The following is a 23,789-nucleotide window of genomic DNA, read 5'->3' as shown; positions in this document are numbered from 1 at the left end:
TGACGTTGTTAGTTATTTACTTAACTGATCATTGTCACCACATGTCCCACAACCCTGAAACAGATGCACAAGGACTTCCGTCTGTGGCTCACAAGTCTTCCCAGCAACAAGTTCCCAGTGTCCATTCTCCAAAATGGGTCAAAGATGACCATTGAGCCCCCCAGGGGAATCAAGGCCAATCTACAGAAAACCTACCTGAGGCTCACCAATGATTTTATCTCCTCTTCCACCAAGGTCTGCCTAGTCTTCACTCACCATCCTGCTCATTATATTTTCCCCATTTTACTTTTGATTAGAAAACCTGCCTTTTTGGATCAGTTTTGCTTTTGAGAACATCTAGTATCTGGTAATATCTCCAACTTATTCCTCTCCGCTCCTCTCCTCTCTTCAGATGTCACACCTCAAGTCCTTGCTCCTGTCTCTGTGTCTCTTCCATGGAATTGCTTTGGAGCGAAGGAAGTTTGGTCCCCTGGGCTTTAACATTCCCTACGAGTTCACTGACGGGGACCTGAACATCTGCATCAGCCAACTCAAAATGTTCCTGGATGAGTACCAGGACACCCCATATAAGGTGGGGGGAGAGGATGCTTCTGTCTATATTCAACTACTTGTTATTAACTAACACTAAGACTATAGTTCCAAAGCCATTTTTGTTTTCATTTTGTCTTTTGTTTTTTCTATGTCTTTCTGTGCTTATTTCTCTCTCTGGTCTTATATCATCACTCTGATCCTGTCTCCTTAGTGTATATAGATACACAGACCCTTTAGTAAGAAGAAGTTTTGGTCTCAGCTGGAGAATATATGTGTGTGTGTGTTTGAGTCTGTTCATCTGTCTGTCTCCCTTCTTCGTCCTCCACCTGTCCAGGTGCTTAAATACACTGCAGGGGAGATTAATTATGGCGGCCGTGTGACAGATGACTGGGACAGACGATGTCTGCTCAATGTGCTGGAGGATTTCTACTGCCCAGCAGTGCTTATTGATGATCATGTCTACTCTTCATCTGGAGTCTACCGGCAGATAGACACAAATCTGGATATCAAGGTTAGATATACGCATTCAAAATATTGTGACAAGAGTCATGCATTAGACTTGACCTTCGTCTGCAGTAACTGGTATACTCCAAAACTGCTTATATTCTCTGGGGTTGGGAATCACAGGGTAACTCACTGTTCAGTATATATAATGGTGAGTCTCCAATAGGTGATATATTGGACGACAGTCATCCATGAAACATGACAATAGAAGCAGAAAACAGTCGGTACAATATTTATTCATTACATTCAAGGACCAATGTGTAGGATTTAGTGGCATCTAGCTGTGTAGTTGCAAATTACAACTCCCTCACCTCACCAACCCCGTTCCATGCATTTAGGAGAAACTACGGAGGCCGCAAAACTCGACTTTGAAAGGCCCTATCTAGATTTCTGGGCTACTCTAGAAACATGGTGGTTCAATATGGCTGCCTCTGTGGAAGAGAAACCGCTCCCTCTATAGATAAAAATGTCTCATTAAGGTAACAAAACGTTGATTCTTATTTTCAGGTGATTAAACGCTAATGGAGCAAAGCCTGCAAGCTAGTTCAGTCAACTCGAGCTGTGCTGATACACACATGACATGCCTCACTCCATAATCACTAACCAAGCGCTCCCTTCCAATCTGGCGGTCTATTTAAACTGCACAATTTCCCAGCTCTCCCTCTGCTCTGTCAATGCCGCTGTTGCCCTGCATCCGTATTGCTGCCTGCTACTCTGTAAGCCCCACCACCACCCCAGCATCCATCTGTAGGCTCCGGCTAGGGGTTTAAGGTATTTGCTCATCACTCCAATATCTCTATGTAAACACATCTGCGGGGAGTGATGAAGTCGGAGCCTAGACGCTGAAATCTAAATATACTATACTGCTTTAATAAACATTTCAAACGGGAGTTGTCTGACTGAAATAAAAACATACCATAGTTACACACTGGACCTTTAAAGGGTAAATTCACCAAGACTGAGTGAAAAAAATACAGCATATAATTTTTATAATCAAAAGTAAAGTCTCAAATGCAGTTAAATTGGTTAAATTTCTCGCTAAAAATACTGTGGTTTCTTTGGGCAACAGAAGACAGAATTTAATTTCATGTCATTCCCAAGACCACAGGTTATGAAAAGAATTTTATGAACATCTCTTATATAGACTACAATGTGCAAAGTGTCGCATATAAATCAAAAACATTTCACACTGAACTGCTGGCTATTACACTAATTGATGAATGTGATGAAGGTGATTGGAGAATGACTTGTTTCCATGGCAATTCTGACCCTAGGGTTACTTGGCATACATTCGTGGTCTGCCCATCAACGATACACCTGAGATCTTTGGTCTCCATGACAACGCTAACATCAGCTTTGCCCAGAATGAGACCTTCGCCCTGCTGGGAGCCGTGCTTCGTCTCCAGCCTCGAGCTGCAGCTGTTGGGGGCAAAACTCTGGAGGAGGTACAAACCAAACATCTATTCATTAGATTTTCTTTACTCTTTATCCTTTTTAATGCTACCTGCATCATATTATGGTATGTATAGTACAGTAATTAAATACAGATTGAGAGGACAACAAAAAACATCATTATCATCTTCATTAACAAGCTTTTAGCTGAACACCCTTTGACGTCGAGTCAGGGATTTGGTTGTGATGAGTTGGATTCAGTACCCTTTCTAAATGCATGGACTAAAGCTGTGACATGTTTCCTCTGCCTGTACCGTAGATAGTGGAGGATATAGTGTCAGGCATCGCGGAAAAGATTCCTCAGCCTTTCAGTCTTCAGGAGGTGATGGAAAAGTACCCAGTGCTCTATGAAGAGTCCATGAACACAGTACTCATCCAGGAGGTCATCAGGTAACATAACAGGCAGACAACATCACAAACCACACCCCAAACCACGCGGCAGGATTCTTGATAAAATAACACACGTCACTTGGATGACTCCCAAGTACTCCTTTATCTTTCACCTAAATTACCAGTTCGTTCAAAAGGAAATACTCATCCAGCAGTTTGTTAATTCTTGAGATCAGAGAAAGAAACTGCCATCTGTGTCGCACTGAACGTATCTTTGACAATATTTAGCTCACTTCACTTTTGAGGTGAAAATAGTAATTAAATGTGTAACCCTTAATGTAACATCTCTACTTGAGACCAGTAGACCAAACTGTAGTCTTAAAAGGTCACAGCCAGTAACCATAATAACATGGCTTTGTGCTCATACTGTAATAATACAAACTTTAGTCATTTGGTTGTGTGTGAGCTGCTGTAGCTTGTGACGTCAGCAACCTGTCCAGAGTCTTGTTGTTTTCCTCAAGTTATAAACAAGGTCTTTGGTGGCCAGCGTTTGTTAGTATGTGTGTTTGTGAACGTATTTTGTTCATGTCTTGTGTACAGTTTGTCCTTGGGCTACTGGAGGGATTCATTTTATTTTTATGAACTCCATCTGAGAATGTTTGGCAATTAGTTGCTTGGTAGTTTACGCCTTATTACTTATTTAGATTTGCAGTTATGTTAGCAGTATTAGAAGTCAGATTTAAGTTATATCAGGAATTTTCTTTTACTACTCACATAATTTTTGGTCTCTCAGAGTAATAAATGGTAAATGTTTATTTTAATGAAATGATTAAACATGAGTGATGCACATGTTCTTTTAACTGATTTACAGTGTTCTAATATGAGGTTACATGAATGACTGTAATCTCAAAAGTACTCAATCAGGTAGTGCCACTTGATCAGTACTTCAGTAACTGGTCCTAGTATTTTTGTCTTTCAGATATAACAAGTTGCTGGCGGTCATCTCTCAGAGTCTCGGTGACATAGTGAAGGCTCTGAAGGGTTTAGTGGTGATGTCATCAGAACTGGAGCTTATGGCCAACAGCCTGTTCAACAATGTGGTGCCTGATATGTGGAAAGCCAAGGCAAGACACACACAAGCGTTCTTCTCCTCCTGAGTCCCTTGTGGTTACCAGTGGTCAGCTGGCATGTAAAACATTATGTAGCATAACAAATCTCAGGATGCAGGATTTACATGAATTCATCCTTTTGACAGCATTCATTTTTAAACAATAACCTTCTCATATTTTGATACATTTAACAATTCTGGGTCATATTAAAGAGAAACCCTGACACACACACACACACACACACACACACACACACACACACACACACACACAGAAGCTGCCAGTCTTGCAGGGGAAGCCACAAAACAGACACAATCTTACATCTTTTAGGGGATTTTTTTTAAGGTAATGTCAAAGTACAGAGAACTGTGGTGTGCCTTCAACTGAACTAATATTATGACATCCATCAGTGCGTGTTATTGTGTGCAGTTGGGGCTGAGACTCAGTGTGCAGGACATCAGATTAACTTTTGGTGACATTTCTGTGCTGCCCTAATAATTCCAGACTCTGCTTTCTAATAATACGCAACTCTTTGACTGGCCGTGTGTCTCCCTCCCTCCAGGCCTACCCGTCTCTGAAGCCTCTGGCCTCCTGGGTGTCAGACCTGCTTCAGAGGATCAATTTTCTGCATAGATGGATCAGTAACGGCATTCCACCTGTTTTCTGGATTAGCGGCTTCTTTTTCCCCCAGGCTTTTCTCACCGGAACCCTCCAGAATTACGCCCGTCGCTCCGGCACCTCCATCGACACAATTGGATTTGACTTTGAGGTCAGACAGTAAGCTGTGTGTCTGTGTCATTCTGCCTCACTAGCTAAAAACACTGATGTTTTTTTTGTCAGATATAGCAGTACACATTGACCACTCTGAACTGACTGTGTATAAATATCGACATGTACTGTAAATGTTTTATTGTTATTTTTAATGGTTGATACTGACTGTGATCCTGTTTCTTCTTTATCTATTTTGTAATCCCCTTCAGGTGGTAGTGAAGTCAATGTCAGAGATAACAGAGAAACCAAACACGGGCGTCTACCTCCACGGTCTATTCCTGGAGGGGGCTCGCTGGGATAACGAGGCCGGTCAACTCACAGAGTCCAGGCCCAAGGAGCTCTTCACAGAAATGGCTGTCATCTGGCTGATCCCCGAACCCAACCGAAAACCTCCGACCTCTGGGGTCTACGTCTGCCCCATCTACAAGACCCTCACTCGTGCTGGTTAGTACACACTAGATTCATCTATACTAAAACTAATACCATTTGATAGTGTTTGATTACCGTGTTTTCCGGACTGTAAGTCGCTCCGGAGTATAACCTAAAATGTAATTAAACACAAGGTCCAGACCAACTTTTGTGTTTAATTAAATTGTATACATTTGATCCCGTTATTTTCGGTTTCACATAGTAATTTTGCTCATAGCACTAAAGAACTTTCCATGACATACCTACGGCGTGTCGTCATCACGTACGTGGTCCCCCCCCCTTGATTGGTGGGTAGACGGGCGTGTGTCTGACATTGGCCTGTTGTCATTTTGGCGGGTAGTCTTTACCGTATGAATGAAAATGAATGAACAAATGAATGAACAAATGAATGAACAAATGAATGAATAAATGAATGAGCAAATCCCGATTGCGTTATTATGGTATTACTACCAGCAGCAACAACGTCAGCACCAACTACGAGAAATGTATGTTCTCGTAGTGCAACATTATGTACCCTCTCTCTTTCATCCGTCAGGAAATGTTTTGTAAATGTCGGCATTTTTGTGAGTGTTTTGAAACTGACTTTTAATGTTTCCGTCTGACCAAATGAAACATATAATCTCCTCCTCTCCTCACGTAAGTTACTTCCACGACTCATTTTTGCTTGTTCTGGCGGGGTTTTCTTCCGGTTTTTTTCTACTTCTTCTATGGTACGTTCCTGTAATTGGTCCGAAGTCCGAACCATCCAAAAAGTGTTTTCATACTAGTGTAAACGAACCGAACCATGGTTCAAGTTTGATCCGGACCGAGACCACCTCTTTAGTTCGGACCGTGGTCCGTGGCACCTTTCTCACCTACAATTTTGGTTCGGACCAAACTGAGAAGTCCGAAGGTGTGGACCAAATGAGGTATGTGTGAAAACGCCCTTATATGTGGTTTTTTCCTCTTCATGAGCCATTTTTTGACTGATGTGTCTTTGGGCGTTTTCACACATACCTCATTTGGTCCACACCTTCGGACTTCTCAGTTTGGTCCGAACCAAAATTGTAGGTGAGGTTCTACCGGGAATATTAGTGAGGACGAAGGAGTGAAATGAGGTGAGCTGGGCGACCAATTTACAAAACATTCACTGAACAAAAGGCAAACGCCGGCAGCACAGCAAACACTCGGGAGGCTACCTTATTTAGAAATTTATTTTACAGCATCCAAGACCGAGAACAGACATTCAATCAGGAAATGCAAGTTAAACACAACAGCACACAGAAATTAACATAACACCCCACCGAGTCCAACAGGCAAGTTACCGGTAGCAAGTTCACCATCCATCTGAACATAGTTGTATATATAACAGCGGCTCTGGTTGTCACAAGCCTAGAGCGCCTTCTCGCGGCTGTGGACGGTAATGTTTGGGCTGCTACTCGTTTCATTTCGGAATTATTATTCAAAAACATGTTACATTTCATATATAAAGCGCACCTGACTATAAGTCGCAGGACCAGCCAAACTATGAAAAAAAGTGCGACTAATAGTCCGGAAAATACGGTAACAAGTGTATTAACGCTATTTGTTAGTGTGACTTGATGTTGGTCTGCTCGCTCTAGTGTTTGTGTGCATCACCTTTTGGTGGTTTTATTACTCACCCAAAATAGACTCCAGTTAGTGTCCTGTTTCACGAAGCGCCTGAAAGTGCAGCTCTGTATTTTCCACCCACAGCACGAAGCCTCGTGCTGCTCAGAAACACAGTGCGGGGATGGAAAAATACAAACAAATGTATTAATGTCACTGAACTACTTTGTGTGCTTTTGTAGGGACTCTGTCTACAACCGGCCATTCCACCAACTATGTGATCGCGGTGGAGCTGCCTACACACCGCAGTCAGAGACACTGGATCAAACGGGGAGTCGCCCTCGTCTGTGCACTGGACTACTAAATATAGATTATAGATAGACACATTTTTTTTATATATGAAACACCTGTCTTTATACTGTATGTTTGTTTAAAGCCCACAACAATGATGACGCTTTCTCTATGCACTTCATGTCACTAAAAATGAGTTCATTGAAACTCTCCTTTAGTCTGTGTAATAAACAGTTTTTCACAATGCAATATTAGTGTAATAATACTGTTATGTACGATTATTCACTGTGATGAAATCATTTGGTTTAAGGAACAACTTACTATACTGTAACTTTTCAGGACCAGGCGTCCATATGTAAGTTTAGCTCTAAATCTACTCTCCTCCTTTACTCTCAGAAACCCACAACCTCTTGTTGTCCACAGTGTGCACTGAACACTGATGTGAATATACGTGCTGCTCCTTTAAGGCGGCCACATAGGGCCAGTTGAGAAATATGACTGCTGGGTGGTGCTTAAACAAACAGTGACAGTGACTGGCCGTGATGTGAGCACAACTAAAGGAGTCCAGATTGAACGGGAAACTGAGATCACCAGGATCAGCAGAGTACCCTCACCCCTGCTGTCTGATAGAGACCTCACTGGAATTTATTCTTTCTCTGACTTTCAGATCTACTAAATATATCTGGATTTCTCTGAAGAGACCGGTTGGCAAGTAAAAAAAAAAACGAGGAAAAAGGCGGGCATTTAAGTTCGGTGAGAGAAGAGTAGTTATTGTGTAGTTTAAACAAATGTGATTAGTTGTATAAACTACAGGCGAACCGTACAGTGGGATTACCGTGCGGAGTCCTCAGGGGCTGCGGTGCAGAGGACAACCAGACGCGCCACCGCTGCTGGAGGAGTCCTCAGCAGTTACCGGAGAGCAGCGGGAGTCAGCGCACTACTTAGGTGAATTACTCACGGTGTCTTTCTTCCCCCGCTGGTGACAACGAGCCGGTGTGAACATGCTACAAAATGGAAACGAAAAGGAGAAACCGCCGCAAGCGCCGAAGGCTGAAGCAGAACCGGACTCCCCGAGTGGAGACCCGAAACAGCAGCAGCCGCAGGAGCCGCCCCCTCCCCTCGCTCCCCTCGCTCCTCCCGCTGCCGACGGGGAGTCCACACACTTCCCCCTGCCCGTGTATCCCAAACTGGAGATAAAGCGCAACGCGGTGACGGACGATTATAAGATCTCCACTCAGGTTCTGGGCTTAGGGATCAATGGCAAAGTGCTCCAGTGCTTCAACAAGAAGACTGGAGAGAAGTGCGCATTGAAGGTACTGAAGACACCTGACACTTGTGTAATAAACTGGGTAGTAGTGGATAGACACCCTCAGCTCAGTTTACAAAGCTCATAAGTACGCCTCAATTAGCCAGGCAGTGTTTTTAACCGTGAGAGTGAAATATATATTCACTTACAGCATAATTAAAGAATTAGAAGCATTTTGAGTGTTTCCCAAATGATCATCATTGAAAAGTAGACCTGGACACACTATGATATTTCTGACAGTGTCTGGCAATAGTTTATAGTTGTCTTAGTGTCCAACAGCTCATCTCTTTGGTGGTTCATCTACACATCTGTTTAGATTTGGATCCTGAATTGATCCTTTAAATGTATGTTTTGTCCTACATCCACTGCAGCAACTCTAGAAAATATGGCTGCATTGTGGTGTGAAGGATTAGATTTAGGATTTTCATCCAAGTTTGCAACTCATATTTATAGTTTTCTTTATGACTTAAATGACAGAGCATTCATCTTTCTGACCATGTCATACACATACTCAGCGTGCTGTATGTCATGTAGGTTTGAGTAGTTGTTTCAGCAGATGACAGCTGAGAATCGAGGCCCGTTTTATTTCTGTCTGCAAACATTACAGATATATCTTTGAACCAAACCTTCATAACATCACAAAACGGCCATTTGATCAATTTCAGATCACTAGCAGGTTTCAAACCTGCTTATTTTGGTGGCAGGGCGACCATTTTGTTAACAATTGTATGTTATATAGAGGATTAAATGTTAATAACTGCCTGAAAATATATTTGTATACATTTATCTTGATATTTAAACAGGGTTTAGTTGTGTGTTTAAGAGTTGTAAACTTGTAAGTCTTTTGCCAAGATTCAAAAGCTTTGACCTGTATGGCGTTCAGATTTCTGTCACAGACTTACTGGACTAACACCGAAGCTTGACATAGAGAGACTATGATTAGCTTACATGCATGTCTGAACTATGCTCCTGCATTGATGTGTACCAGCTGCCCACATTGGGCTTTACATGCACTGTACATGTTGCCCACTGGGCTCACATGCTCTACATGTGGACAGGCTGAATGTGATCATGGCGCAGTGTTTTCCTGGAATCTCGTCCTATCTCTGGATCAAATGCAAGTTCAGGGGCGCACGGTCACCCACCCGGCCATATGCTGTGCCATGTTACACTCGCCTCATACAGCCACATGGATTTTGACAGTAACACCATATTCTGGGCAGCAGTGGAAACTTGGGCCTTCATACACTTGTAGACGCACACAAGCATGGGTCGTTAGACTGTCCCCTGTCACCACCAGGGCCACAGACTCAGAGAGATTTACTGGCTTACAGTAATCCATCTGGATCTGAGCTGACAAACCAGGCAGCAGCAGTGTCACAGGCTGAGCTGTGGACCCGGGCTCTGGGAGGGAAAGGGAGGCAAAGGATGAGAAAGAGAGATAAACAGCAGAAAATAGGAAGTCACAAACAAAAGACGAAAGGCCAAGAGGGATTCAGTGCTTGATAGCATCACGCCAGCCTGGGAGGGGCAAGAACACAATTACTTATGAATAACAGAAAGAAAGCAGAGAGAATGATAAAAATAAAAAAAAGTATTTTGCCAAAAAATCTTGCTTGCTGAACTCAACTCATGTCAGAGAGGAAATCTGTAAGAAAACACAGTTGGTCCACAACCTCAGGAGTGACAGCATCCATAACAGCCTGTTGCTTGACAGACTCCAGCTTCCAGCAGGTCAGAGTGACCCCTCGGCTAAGAGGATGCCCCACAGACCCAACACTCTCTGGAACCCTCTTAGCTTCCTGAAGCCCCTGTTGAAAGCTTTGAGAGATGACAAAGGAACCACTCATTTAGCTCTTGCTGATGTCTGTGTTAGTGTGCTTGTGCATTGGATTGGACAGTTTTCTGAGTGTACTTTTATTCTACTTTATTGCCATTTAAGCTAATTTACGACCTACCCAGTATTGTTTTAATCTCAAAGCAAATAGAAGGCGAAAGGAAATAATGGAGAGTGTTGGATGTGTGGGGGGGATAGTGGAGAGTTTACCAGCTCACTGGCTTTTTAATTAAGTGTTGCTCTGAGCGCTAAACGTAATGGATGGGTACAAGTTTAATCCACTTTGGAGCTGGAGGGGAGCCATCCTCTTAATGTAATTCAGTTAGTCATCATCATTCTTTTAACTTGGATTTGTCTGACTCCTGGGAGGAGACGGACCTGGGAGATCCTTGTGCTGCATAGCAGTCCTCTTTAGCACCGCCATTAACTGTTAATACCACTGGAAGCACGGTTTTTGGCCAGTGATTTTTCCATTTTAGCATCTGAAGTACCTTCCAGCTTAGCGCACGGAAAACTGTACAAGCTACAGGTCTGTGTACAGGCTTCCATTCATAGTCGTCCCTTCAGCCTCTGTGGTCAGCTGTTTGGCATGCTGGTGGCACATCTGGATTTCCTCTGGGACTTACAGAAACCAAACTGACAGAAATTCTAATGTTTTGGTCAGACGCTGCTGAAAGCTGCACTCAGATCTTCTGCAGGCTCGCTCCAGGCAGCCGGTGCTGTTAAACCAGTTAATCAGTCTCAGAGGTTTGGCTTATAAGTATCCATTTATTCTCAAGCTTCACCTGCTTGTTGTGCAATCCAAGCTCATTATCTGCTTCGAGTGTAGTGTGGAGGAAACATGCTGCAGTCTAACATGTTGTCTTGAATGAATGCAGCAGCTGTGTGGTGGAGGATCTTTGTAGTATTCAGAAGAGAGAAGTGGTGTTGGTGTTGATCACTCCTGCTGTCTTCTCAGTTATAGAAGAGGAACTTTGATTTTACTGCCTAGTGGGGACATTCACTGGGGATTTTTAGCTCCGGTTCTCTCTGATGTCAAGAAAAAACATACAAAAATATCCAATAGGTGTTTTTCTTACTTGAGTTGAAGGTTTGTAGTGTAATGAGTATGTTGGGTGAGTTTCTGAAAGTTGTTTTAAATTGTATTATAATACTACAAACAAACTACATAGCACTTTATCCTTGTGTCCTGTCATTTTTAGCCATGCTAGCAGTGAAACTCCAGGGATGGTTGTTGTTCAGGTGATTATACACTAATAAAAACACACTTACGAATATTTTATTCCATATCCACCAGCAGATTCTCCTAAACGTTACACACTGGACCTTTAACTAAGCTGCTGAACATGGTAAACATAGACCTTTTTCACAGCGGCCATTTTGAAATAGTTGGGTAAACACAGGCATTGCCAATGATACTAATTAAGGCTGTGTTCAATTCAGGTCAAACAGGGTGCTGCTATTGTACAGTGGAAAGCTTCTACTACATTAAATAGAAGTGAATCTTTAATTCGTCTAATTAGTAACGCCTGTGTTTACCCTACTATTTCATGTCGTGAAAAAAAAGTATGTTATACCTGCTGAACATCAGCATGTTGCCCTGCAGGTGTGTTAGTATTCAGCTCAAGTACAGCCTCGATGATGATGATATATTAGTGTTATTATGAAACTGTCATAATTTTAGTCATAGATTTAATGAAGCAGTGCAGCATTGCAAGTAAACAAAGCAATTATTGATTAACTGTTTACTGCTTTCTAGACCACTTTGATGTAGACGCTTTATTGGCAGAAGTTATAAAGATAAACCTTTTTATGAAGATATACAATCCAGCGCTCTGACAACCACTAATATTTGATAGAGTGTAAACATCCTGGGGTAATAGAGTTTGTGTGGGGGCATTATCAGGTAGAGGTGTGTGTGTGTGTGTGTGTGTGTGTGTGTGTGTGTGTGTCAGTGTGTGTTACAGTCTCTATGGACAGAGATTTGATTGGTTCAGAGGAGCGTGAGGTTGTGGTTGATTGGCTTAAAGCAGGATCAGGGACAGGGGTCGCCTCACATAAGAAAAGAGTCCATGGGAACATTAACTAGAGTCCCGTTTGTGTTTTATATGTGTATTTAATCCACACAGTCCTTTTTTATTGTAGCTAATTCTGGTTCATTGCAGGAAATTAAGGAAACCTGCTGTCATGCTGTCTGCTCTGATTAAAGTCATAAAGCTATAAATGACAGAGCAGAAAGTAACCTTCCCACTGCTTTGCTTCACAAAATAGGCCCCATGTAGTAGTAGATCAGACAAATAAGTCACCGGAAACCCTCAACTTCTACTTTCAACACCCTGCTGCTCTGAAACTCTTGGCCCTCACTTCCTCTTTGACATTGGCGAGCTGACACACAACATCGCGATCAGTTTTAACATTTGGAGTTTCCAAGAAATGTGACATTATTTAATTTCCACCCATAGATTTGAATCTGACATTTTATAAATATACAATATATATTCTTTCCACATTTTAAGTTCACCCGTTAGAGAACACAGGTTTAGTGTGTGTGTGTGTGTGTGTGTGTGTGTTTGTGTGTGTGTCGTAGGTCAATGAGTCAGCCTCGCTGTCTGTTATGTACTCCAGACTCGGTCTGTGACCAAGCCGGCCTTGTGAACAGCAGATCGCTCCATCACTGTCATATCCAAAAATACACTCTGACTGAAGATGTGTGCTATGTCAAGGTCCGTCACTTGCTGTGTGTACGTGTGTGTGTGTGCATCTGCTTATGTCAAACACACACACAGTCAGTGTGGATCAGTGAAGACAGTCAATAATTGCGTCATTGTTTTTATTACTATAAACTTTTATTTGATTTATTTTCTACACTTATTGAAGGGTCACTTTTCACCAACTAAAACAAAAAAATTTATAATTATTTAACCCTGTAAAGGATGATTTAGGTAACAACAATGTTTTGTTATTAACTAAATGAGTTTAATATCTGACGTGGTGCCAAGATTTGAGGGATAGAGGTTATAATAGGTCCATGTGATATGGTTGACATTATCATTACAGTGTTAATACGATAATGACATCAACTTTAGTGCTGCAACTAACAATCCATTTTGTTACTGATTAATTTAAATTATTCATTTTTCAATTAATCAACTTTATACCATAAATAATTAAGAATATCCATCACAGTTTCCCAAAGTAACAGCTTCAGATTGCTCATTCGGTCTAACTAACAGTGGAAAACCCAAATATATTGAATGTACAATGATATGAAAAAGAGAAAAACAGCAAACTGAGAAGCTGCAACCAGAGAAACTCAAATAGACTTAAATAACTAATTTAGTTAGTTGTTAATCGCTGCATGTCCTGAACATTTACTGACATTTTAAAGGCAATGTGATTCCACTGAAACTTGATTAACAACAGTATTGTATGAGCGAAGCAATGTAAATAGATTTATTGAGTTCATTAGTACCGTCTTACACTGAAAACCTTATTATCTATTCATCATCAATTCATTTTGGATTCATCTTTCTCTGTGTGTCTCCCAGATTCTCTACGACAGCCCCAAAGCGAGACGAGAGGTGGAGCTCCACTGGCGAGTATCAGGAGGACCGTATATCGTTCCAATCCTTAGCCTGTACGAGAACATGCATCATGGGAAGAAGTGCCTGCTCATCATCATGGAGTGGTAGGATTCACATTTCATCACCAGTTTACACACCCTGACAACCACCAGTTTCCTTATTATGTCTCCATATCTGGTGATGTTTAGTGTGAGTTATCAGATGAACGGATATTTCACTTAAAAACTTGTTTATTATCAGATTTGAAACTGACATCACACTTACAGTGACTACAAATTCCCAGAAGTCACAGCTCTGCACTAACTTGCCTCTTTTGAACTAATGGCAACAGAAACTGGGAAGTTACAGTCGCTCTGCTCAGTTTCAACAGGTTTCCACTGGAATTTATGCATGTGGTTTGTGATAAATAAAGACGACACGCTCTAGAGAGGAATAAATACAGTGAGATAGAGCTTCAGTATGAACGTGTTTTACAGAAGGTTTTATGTGACCCACATATGTTATTTTCTGTATAAATATGGAAGAAGAATCTGGTGACGACACCTATGGATTTAATTGTTGCTTTTCACAATGTTTTTTCCACCATGTTGAGAAGGCTGAAGGTCATCTGTCTCCCAACAAAACAAATCTCGCATAAAGCCATTCTCCTGAAAAAGCTTTAGGATATTAATTTTTCCAATATATCTAATATGCTCATATATTTTCACGCACAACAGAACCCAATGAGTGTTTGTGCGTGTGTGTCTGCAGTGTCGAAGCATGAGCTTTGTGCCACCGAGGGCAGAGCATTAACACATGCTAAAGGTCAGTCATAAGACCTGACGCACTGCAAAGTGAAAACGTCGACACTGATGGTGAGATAGAGGGACCGATCCCATCTGGGCTGCACATGTCATGACAAACTGTCCATAACAATACCCAGAGTGACTGTGAAAGTGATACAACATTATTGTGTGTGTGTGTGTGTGTGTGTGTGTGTGTGTGTGTGTGTGTGTGTGTGTGTGTGCGCGCGCGCGCTGCAGTTGAGCTTTGTACTTACTCTTTCACTTGTAGGTGGAGAAAACACAACACAACAATCCAGAGGAAAAGAGAACCTCTGTTATGGGGATTTTAAACAGTGACAGACTGGTTCTCATCATCACATTTATTGACACAGCAACTATGTGTGTGGTACTGTATGTTGTGACCTTGTGAGTGTGTCAGTAATCTCTTCCTGTGTGAGTGCGGGTCAGAGGAGGACAGCAGTACAGCCCACTGCAGTCAGTTTACTGTAGCACACATTTCTCTCTCCATTATCTGTTCATCTGTGTGCTCATGAACCACAACAGGTTGACTCTTACCTAAAGCACTCGATGCAAATCCATGTCACAGTTTGCACAAACACATTTTTCCAGAAGGGAGACTTTCAGACATGAGTGGCAGTGGGTTGTTGGTGAGTGGGTGTGAAAGTGATGAGTGGGAAGCTCAAAGACCTAATTCTGAAACGTCTTTGGTGGCAGAGAGTGTCTGAACTTTGAAAGAAGTGGGTCAAAGGTCTTCGATAGGAAAGTCTGTGTTAAGTTAGTGTGTTGTTAGTTTGTGTGTGCAAAATATGTTTTCACATAAACTCTGTTGGTTCTTTCTTTCTTCTTTTCTGAAGAAGACTTTTACTCAGTATTTTTAGAATTTCATTTTCACTTATCATTTCTCTTTTCAAGAGACGGAAAGCTTCAGTAAATATATCGGTTTGTCAAACTTAGCCGGGTAATGATTTATTGTTGTTAGTTGCACAATATCAGGTCATTTCTATGGTTATATCAGATAGTAGTTTACATTGTTTTGCTAAGTCTGGAGTCTGTGTGGAGTCTCTTTAACAGTTACACTGTAATTGTGATGCTTTGTACACATTTATTTATTAGTTCCAGCTTGATTCATTACTAATTCCATTACTGTTTCCCAGTGCCTTCAACACAAGTAGTAATTACTTAAAGTCCCCCTCCACACAAAAATATGGGGCCTACCAGCATGATTTGTGACATCATAAATAGTCTGCAAGTCCATCCTGGTCCAGTATGCAACTTGTACAGTGTGATGTAGAAACTTGAAGCCACCAGTGCACACACACTGAGAATGGACTTTTCAGTGAAGGAGGAGACATCCTGTGTCCAGCAGGAAAACTTCAGAAATGAACAAAATCTGAATATTTATAGATTCTGGTATTTTTAATGAGATGGTCTGGAGGGGATCTTTAAATTCAAATGTGGAAAACATTTAACATTTATTTTGGCAAAACATTGTTTCTACAGAAGGCAGATGTTAAAGTGTGAAATACTGAGCCTCTCATTGATTTTAGAAATCCTCAGAACATTTTATAAACATTTGTTGATGTGTGATATTCAGTGTAATTTGTGCAGTTTGTAAATTGTGTGTGTGTGTGTGTGTGTGTGTGTGTGTGTGTGTGTGTGTGTTTGTGTGTCTCCAGTATGGAGGGAGGAGAGCTGTTCAGCCGAATCCAGGCCCGAGGTGACCAGGCCTTCACTGAGAAAGGTGAGGACTGATGGAGGGAAGGACTGATAAACACATCACAGAATGTGTGAGAGAAAGACTGAACCATTATTCCCAGGAAAGAGCAATATAAGGCAGACAGTACACAACAGAAAATAACCTGTTTGATTGTTCCTCTGTTTCATTTGTATCTCTTGTGTCTGGTTTGAGAGAGTGTGTTTTCCTATTTTCCTCCCAGAGGCTTCTGAGATTATGAGGGACATCGGCACGGCCATTGAGTTCCTCCACAACATCAACATCGCGCACAGAGACATCAAGGTGCAGAAAGATGAAGATCACCACCCAGATCATGAAGAATGTGATTAGTACTGAGACACTGAAGGACATTCTGTCTTATTTTTTTTCTTCTTCTGCCTCCTAACCAGCCAGAGAACCTGCTGTATACCACTAAAGAAAGAAACGGGGTCCTCAAATTAACAGACTTTGGCTTTGCTAAGGAGACAACGCTACACAACCCTCTACAGACCCCCTGTTATACACCGTACTACGTGGGTAAGTTGTTATTTTGTAAGTTGTTTTGTAAAATGCTCTTATTTTCCTGACAGATGAACCGCTTACAGGCATTTGACAGATTTTTAAATAGGAAAAACAACATAGTGCCTGAAGCCATTTTTTTGCCACTGATCTCCATTTATAATTTTTTATCTATTTCTGTGTGTTTGTGTTTTGCCAATGATAAGCTCCTGAGGTTTTGGGTCCGGAGAAGTATGACAAGTCATGTGACATGTGGTCTCTGGGCGTCATCATGTACATCCTGTGAGTACTGCTTTTATATGATGCGTTTTGTAAATGGATCCTTCAAACAAAGCGTAGGTCAATCTTTTTAAGGTTTTTAAAGTTGCTGTCTCTGTCCCACCACATTTGTCTCTGTAGGCTGTGTGGCTTCCCTCCATTTTACTCCAACACAGGCCAGGCCATTTCTCCGGGGATGAAGAGGAGGATCAGGATGGGCCAGTACGAATTCCCCAACCCAGAGTGGTCGGAGGTGTCACAGGAAGGTGAGAATTACATTTGTGGTTGTGGTATTTTTCTGGAAAATAAAACAAAGTATTCTTGATATGAACTGTTATTATGGGCTGACAAATTAATGTTACAGTTGAAAACTGTGAAAACTGTAGCGGACCAGTAAAAGATTACAGATTACATTCAAAGAGAGACAGACGGATATAAGCAGAACACAGACATAGACAACACTAAAAGCAGTGGGAACAGCAGAAAACATAACCTCAAATGCAAACAAGGACAGAACAGCTTCAATGAACCTGAGACACTTCATCATGAACCCTGCAGCATTAAACAAGGAGGGATAATAAATAATAAAGCTGGAATTAAATGCAACAATAGTAGGCATATGATATGACTGTTTGTGAGCAAGTGCTCTGCTGGAGTGTGAAAAACACATCCTGCTATCCGACTATTTTTATACTATGCAGCAACCAGAAAGATATATCAGTGACAACACATGCATTTCATGTTCGGCCGTGTTCAAGTCAGAGGTTAAAGAACTAAACTTTGCTTTCTCAGAGCGAGCTTTCTGTCAGCAGGTGGGACAGTTTGGTTGTGTTCCAGCTAAAAGAGATAGATGACAAAATGATAACATTCTGCAAACTATATGAGTCAAAGCACCCTGTCTGACATGTGAAGAGCACTGTCATATTTATCTGCATCGATGAGGACATGGTCTCATTCTAAGGCTTGCAGCACCACAGTGACAAACAGGAAACCATAAAACAGCTGATTCTGCCTACACACCTTTACTGACCTAGTCAAAGACTCTCATGTAGAAACCTCAGTACGTGATCAGCGGCAGCACTGGGGGGCGCGCTGCACTTTTTTCCAGACATCATTGTGCTGTATCACCTCTTTAAGCTCCATGTGCTGTCACCTGAAAGTGCAGTCTCTGCAAACAGACAACATATTATGGTTTAGGTCTGTGTGCCTTTGCTGAAAGCACAGTGCTGCCCCAGAGGTCACTGTACTTCATCTCCCACACTCACTGACTGGCTGCTAAAGACTTACAACAAATGATCATGCACAAACTCTTTTATGAGTCATCTTACAGAAAACTCAGAGACAACAGCCAGCTGGTGACGACGCATGTCTCTGTACACACTCTGACATTTTCTATTTTTTCACTCAATCCCGCTCTTCTCTCTCAAGTAATCCTATTTGCTGTGTAAGTAGGCCAGTCTGTCCCTGAGACTAGGAGAGGCTTCATAAGATTTGCATGCGTGTGTGTTGCTGTGATAATTATTTTTGCGTCGCTTTTTGTCTTCAAGTGAAAGATTTGATCCATCAGCTACTGAAGACGGACCCCAACGAGAGAATGACCATCACTCAGTTTATGAACCACCCGTGGATTAATGTAAGTATCTGTGTGTGGAGTACAGATAGACATTGTATACTTCCTATACTGCTTCCTGTTTGTCTGTGCATCTGTTTGCTCATATCTTAATCTGTGTGTGTGTGTTTGTATTCTGCAGCAGTCCATGATGGTTCCTTCCACTCCACTCCACACCACCCGAGTTCTGACTGAAGACAGAGAGATGTGGGAGGATGTGAAGGTCAGAAGCACAACAACACTGCCCCCCTCTGGTCACTTGTTTACATTACAACCTGTTGCTGCCGGGCTGCTTTAGGTTGACCCCAGTGCTACAGAGGCACTCCAGTGTTTAAGTATTAAACAGCCATGAAATCTAGGGACAAATTTAAAACATAATGGTCAAAATGGTACAGGGGGAAAGGTCCAGAACTGCTGTTTCCCATAATGCAACTCAAGAGAATCTTTCATTAGATGCTGCATACCTGGTAAATAGATAGATAGATAGATAGATAGATAGATAGATAGATAGATAGATAGATAGATAGATAGACTTTATTAATCTCCGAAGGGAAATTGGGGAAATACCCACAGCTTCCTATGGCTATAACTCAAGTTGGATAACTAAAGTTTGTAATGCTTTCTGCCCAGGCTGAGAAACCCTTGATGACATTACTATGACATCATCAGTTAATAATGTCCAGTAAGCTGATTTTAATGTGTAAACTCTGTAATGATAAATGATAATGAATAATGATAACCAGCCAACAAAGGAAAATTGTCCGTTCGAAATTAAAATTTTACACCATTAAATAAAACTGTCTCACCATCTTGACGGTCCTCTGATGGCCACCAGGGGGAAGCAGTTGGTTACAGTCAATTTTGGGCTGTGAGTTAGTTGACTGTGTAAAATTTAACACGCACACTTAAACACAAAGCCCTGTGCCATTCTCCCCAGCTCTTCTTCTGTTGTCCTCAAAGAAATGTGTTTAAAGAACAAGAGCGCTGTTTGCTCTCATCGAGTCACTGTGGGGTGAATTCCCCCAGCACTGTACAAAATGTCTCAGTTGAGCTATTGTATAGTTCAGTGGCTGTAAATTTGAGCTGGAATCCTGAGTAGAAAAGCACATTTCTTCACAGCAGCTGATTGAGCATGTTGGAAGCGATAAGGTATGAAAAGAGACATTTCTCCAAAATGATATGCACACAATACACCACTGTTCAGTTCTGCAATGGCCAACGCTGCGTTGCGAAAAGATTTCACAGATGGCACTCCTGAACCACCACTTCTCAAAAAGCACAAAAGTGAGATGTTACATTCTTTCCACATAGGTAGTTTGGATCACGACTGACAAGTGGCCACAAATCATGATGGAGAGTTACACGGTTTATATTTCCAGTCTTTTTTAGTACATTTTACAGTCAGTGTTTGCTCAGGCTTCTCTTGGCCTCGGCCATTGATGACTTGACCTTTCCACAGCTCATAAAAATATTTTCCCTGCACTACAAATGTTTTATGAATTAAAGGAATAGTAGTAAACATAAGACCAAAGCCATCCAGTCACTTGTCTTGGCTAGCTTAGCATAAAAACTGGAAACAGCTAGCCTTGCTCTGTCCAAAACTAATAAAATCCATCTATCATCCTACCTGATTAGCTACTTAATTAGATATATGTGTTATCTCATTATTTAAATCCACACAAAAACAACTGATGTGAAAGAAGGTCAAGTTGTGGTTCTACTGCGGGTGTTTAATGTTGGACTATTTCTCGGCCAGGAACAGGAACTTTCTCAAGTCTCCACACTGGTTGCCTAGCAACTGCCGAAAGGTAGTCCGACAAGTAACCCCCAGTAAAACCAACCAACTTGACCTTTTTGACCTTTGATTTTAGCATGGATTAAACATATTAGATGTAGCGTGTAAGTTAGTGAGCTTTAGAGGTGTTGATCGGCAGATTTAGTTACCTTTGGACAGAGCCAGGCTAGCTGTTTCCTCCTGCTTTCAGTCTCTATGCTATGCTAAGCTAACGCTGGCATCAGCTACGTATTTACAATGAGAGTGGTATAAATCCTATCATCTAACTCTCAGCAGGTGTATTATTAAAACATCACGTCATTTAAAAAGATTGGTTGAGAATAAGACTCAACAAAGGTGTACTTATTGCAGATGTGCCCTCTATAGTATAGTCTCTGCCCCTTGTAGTATAATTGGAGTAGTCTTCACTGAACTAACACTGTTACAGCTGATCCTCTACCCTATCCCTCACAGGAAGAGATGACCAGCGCTTTAGCCACCATGCGTGTGGACTACGACCAGGTGAAGATCAAAGATCTCGACACCTCCAGCAACCCGCTACTCAACAAGAGACGTAAGAAGGCCGCAGCAGGGGCCAAGACTGGGTCCACCGTCTGCCAAAGTCAGTAAGACACGGAGGATTGTTGGTGGAAATCCGAGGAGAACAGCCAGTGATGAAGAAAAGCAGCTCAGAAGAGGGAAGAAACATCGATTGGTGCAGGAGAGGATCATTCAGAGATCTGCTCAGGACTCAAGAGACTGGATGTTGAGGAAATGTTCTCTGGAGTAAAGGGACAACATAGGAACAACATCAAAGTCCGAGCTGGACATTCATAAGACATATCAAGTCGTAATATCACCTGTCAGTGGTAGAAATCAACAGCTCTGTTCACTGTGGGCCTAATCTGTTTTTAATGAATATAATGAATGTATGTAATTTTTAGATCTTGCCTGTTTGTAGGCGTGTCTGTGTGTACACATGAAGTATTTGTAGAGTTTTGTGTATTTGAAAGCTGGGTTGCCTATTTGAGGTCTCCTTTGTAACTTTGCACTAGTGTGCAAATCACACACACAGACAGACAAACGAACCGTGGACAGACTGTGAAACTAGAGCACTCACTACCTGCATTGTCTTAATATTGTCTGTCTTTTGCTTTCAGGAATTAAAGCAAAGCCTGACACTGACTGTCTTGTCAATAAAATGTAGCCTCCATAATAACCTCCAGTTCCACCAAAGGGAGTATTTTTTTATTGAAGCAACAATAAAACGGCCTCACACGTACTCGGCCGAGCAGTACATTTAACTCAGTGTTATGGCTGCAGATCCACATTGTCACCTCATAATGTCAGTGTGTGGCCACAGAGCTTCATGTAAGCAGTCGTGGGGTAATGGTTGGTTGTGTTACATGGATGAGTTGTGACACTTTTCTTGAGAAAAAAACTGCATGTGTGTGCGTGCGTGTGTGTGTGTGTGTGTGTGTGTGTGTGTGTGTGTGTGTGTAGGCATTGAGTAAAACGCTTCCAGTAAATAGGGTCTGCAGTTTCACTTCATATTAAAACATGAGCAAGCCTTTAAGTGAACCTCATCTGTATCGACTCCGTGTGAGATTGCATTTGTCCATTTGGTTGTAAATAAAACTTTATAAAGTAAAGCTGGAGAGTTCCTGTGCAGGATGTTTTATTCTGTGGACCTCACAACTATTGTTTTTATAATCGTGCCTTTCAGGCTTTGCCAGGCTGCTATAAATAGCGGCAGTGGAGTCGTTATTTGGGATACAGCCATCTGACTTAGTGTGTTCGACTAGAAAAGGTCAAGATTATTATGTTTAGATTATATGGTAAGGACCTTTGCCCCACTTTGATCACATGTTCCCCCCGCAGTTTTTTGAGAAGCTAATCATAAGCACTACTTGGCTTCCCTGTCGTAAATATGGGATGTCATAGAGAGCATATCCTGTCAGCTGTTGTTTGGTGCTCCACGTCTTTGAAGAAAGAAAATGCAAAATAGTTTTAGGGTAAGACAATGACGGAGAGTATTTGTGGGTGGAATCTTCTAGTATGTTCCCAATGACATATTTCCTCATAATTTGGCAACGGTGCGTACTTTTCCTTTGAGTCAACCATTTTGTAGAGGAGCACTGTCATGATTACAGCATGTATCTGTACCACTAATATGATGTTGACATAACAGTGTCTGGTACACTTCCTACTTGTATTATTCCACAAAAGTCACAGATCCTCCACCTCCTGAGATTTGTAAACCTCAGGCACCAATGAAAACACAGACATGAAGACATCTGAATACAACTGACCGTTCATTACTTTGTCTGCCATAAAGGCAGACAAAGTAATGAAATTAAGGAGCCAAATAATTTAGGTAGAGGTGGCTACATCCTGGAAGTGTGTTATCTCCTGCCAGGCTTGAGGATAAAGCTCAGTAAGACAGGTCTGACGAGTATGTCACACAGTGAGTGTGCTGTATGTGCTGCCCGAGGCTTGGGTGTGAGGTGTCTGGGGGCAGTGTAGGATGGGTGGGTGGGGGGGTAGATCACTTTGCCCTATAGGGAGGAATGTGTTTGAGGTCAGTCAAAAGCCATCTGACCTTCAACTGTTTTCTTCTCCTCTCTGTGTCATGCTCTGTCTATGTTGTCTGAACCTTTGGGATCCCCACTGGGTCCCTTTCTAACATAGAGTGGAGTAGAGTGTGTGGGCTTCAACTGTTCCCTGATGTCTTTCTTTTCTTTCTTTATCTTCTCTGTGTTTGTCTCATTAATCCACAGATGTGCGGTTGCAGGCCTTGTGCTTGATAATTAGTGTCATCATTATGATAGGCTGCTGATAAGGGTATCATTACTGCCTCTGAAATAGCCTCATGTGAAGAGTGCCTGTGGTTCCCCTGACCACCAAATTGACACAATGTCATTGTAGTCCCAGGGTAAGACGCCCGGGCAAATATCTATGATATATATAACTTAAATGTAATAGTTAAATACTTAATTAAGAGTATTCAACCCCAACCTGGATGTACCTTCAACTTGGTCATGTTTTTTTTGCTTTGCAACTTTAAATCAAGGGATTACAAGGTTTTGTTTTATTATTGCTGAAACTTGGGTCCTCTTTGTCAAAACACACAAAAACCAAAAACATACAAACAAAATACAAAATGTCTTACATCTCTTTCAAAAGTAAACACTTTACTATATAAACTCTTCCCAGCTTTACACACAAACACCAAAAGAAAATGCCAACTGCACACTGATAAAACACAATTGTCTTGAGTCATTTTCTTAAGTAGCCAATATAGACTAGAACACAAATTCACTGGGGAAACAAACAAATTTGTTTATTCTCCATACTGACATACTTATAACAGTATCAGACACCGTCACTGTACTGAGCTGTAAACAAAATACAGTTTAT

At 41.6% G+C, this 23,789-nt stretch overlaps 2 protein-coding genes and 1 long non-coding RNA gene across 5 annotated transcripts in view; 2 read left to right on the top strand and 1 right to left on the bottom strand.

Annotated features, from left to right (window-relative positions):
• The window catches only part of dnah1 (dynein, axonemal, heavy chain 1), a 32,154-nt gene extending 24,922 nt beyond the window's left edge, over nucleotides 1-7,232 (top strand). For all 3 annotated transcript variants that reach the window (XM_051414024.1, XM_051414025.1, XM_051414023.1), the window contains 9 exons: nucleotides 64-234; nucleotides 392-571; nucleotides 866-1,042; nucleotides 2,310-2,480; nucleotides 2,747-2,877; nucleotides 3,797-3,941; nucleotides 4,489-4,695; nucleotides 4,907-5,141; nucleotides 6,935-7,232. In XM_051414024.1, the coding sequence (XP_051269984.1) occupies nucleotides 64-234; nucleotides 392-571; nucleotides 866-1,042; nucleotides 2,310-2,480; nucleotides 2,747-2,877; nucleotides 3,797-3,941; nucleotides 4,489-4,695; nucleotides 4,907-5,141; nucleotides 6,935-7,056 (1,539 nt within the window). In that variant the 3' untranslated portion in view covers nucleotides 7,057-7,232. The remainder of the gene's footprint in view (nucleotides 1-63; nucleotides 235-391; nucleotides 572-865; nucleotides 1,043-2,309; nucleotides 2,481-2,746; nucleotides 2,878-3,796; nucleotides 3,942-4,488; nucleotides 4,696-4,906; nucleotides 5,142-6,934) is intronic.
• Nucleotides 7,233-7,339: 107 nt separating this feature from the next.
• Nucleotides 7,340-22,027, top strand: mapkapk3 (MAPK activated protein kinase 3). The gene is made up of 10 exons (XM_051414028.1): nucleotides 7,340-8,296; nucleotides 13,675-13,814; nucleotides 16,172-16,236; nucleotides 16,433-16,512; nucleotides 16,620-16,746; nucleotides 16,935-17,010; nucleotides 17,128-17,252; nucleotides 18,534-18,619; nucleotides 18,738-18,818; nucleotides 20,844-22,027. The coding sequence occupies exons 1-10, from the start codon at nucleotides 7,985-7,987 to the stop codon at nucleotides 20,997-20,999; spliced, it is 1,248 nt and encodes a 415-aa protein (XP_051269988.1). The 5' UTR covers nucleotides 7,340-7,984; the 3' UTR covers nucleotides 21,000-22,027.
• LOC127371303 (uncharacterized) lies at nucleotides 16,112-20,275 on the bottom strand. The gene is made up of 3 exons (XR_007886388.1): nucleotides 19,402-20,275; nucleotides 18,017-18,154; nucleotides 16,112-17,284 (listed from the first exon to the last, which is right to left on the bottom strand). It is a non-coding gene; the product is annotated as an uncharacterized LOC127371303 (long non-coding RNA).
• Nucleotides 22,028-23,789: the final 1,762 nt, after the last annotated feature.

Source organism: Dicentrarchus labrax, unplaced genomic scaffold (assembly GCF_905237075.1).
Source record: "Dicentrarchus labrax unplaced genomic scaffold, dlabrax2021, whole genome shotgun sequence".
NCBI classification, from domain to species: Eukaryota; Metazoa; Chordata; class Actinopteri; family Moronidae; genus Dicentrarchus; species Dicentrarchus labrax.
This window is presented reverse-complemented; position numbering and strand designations above follow the sequence as displayed.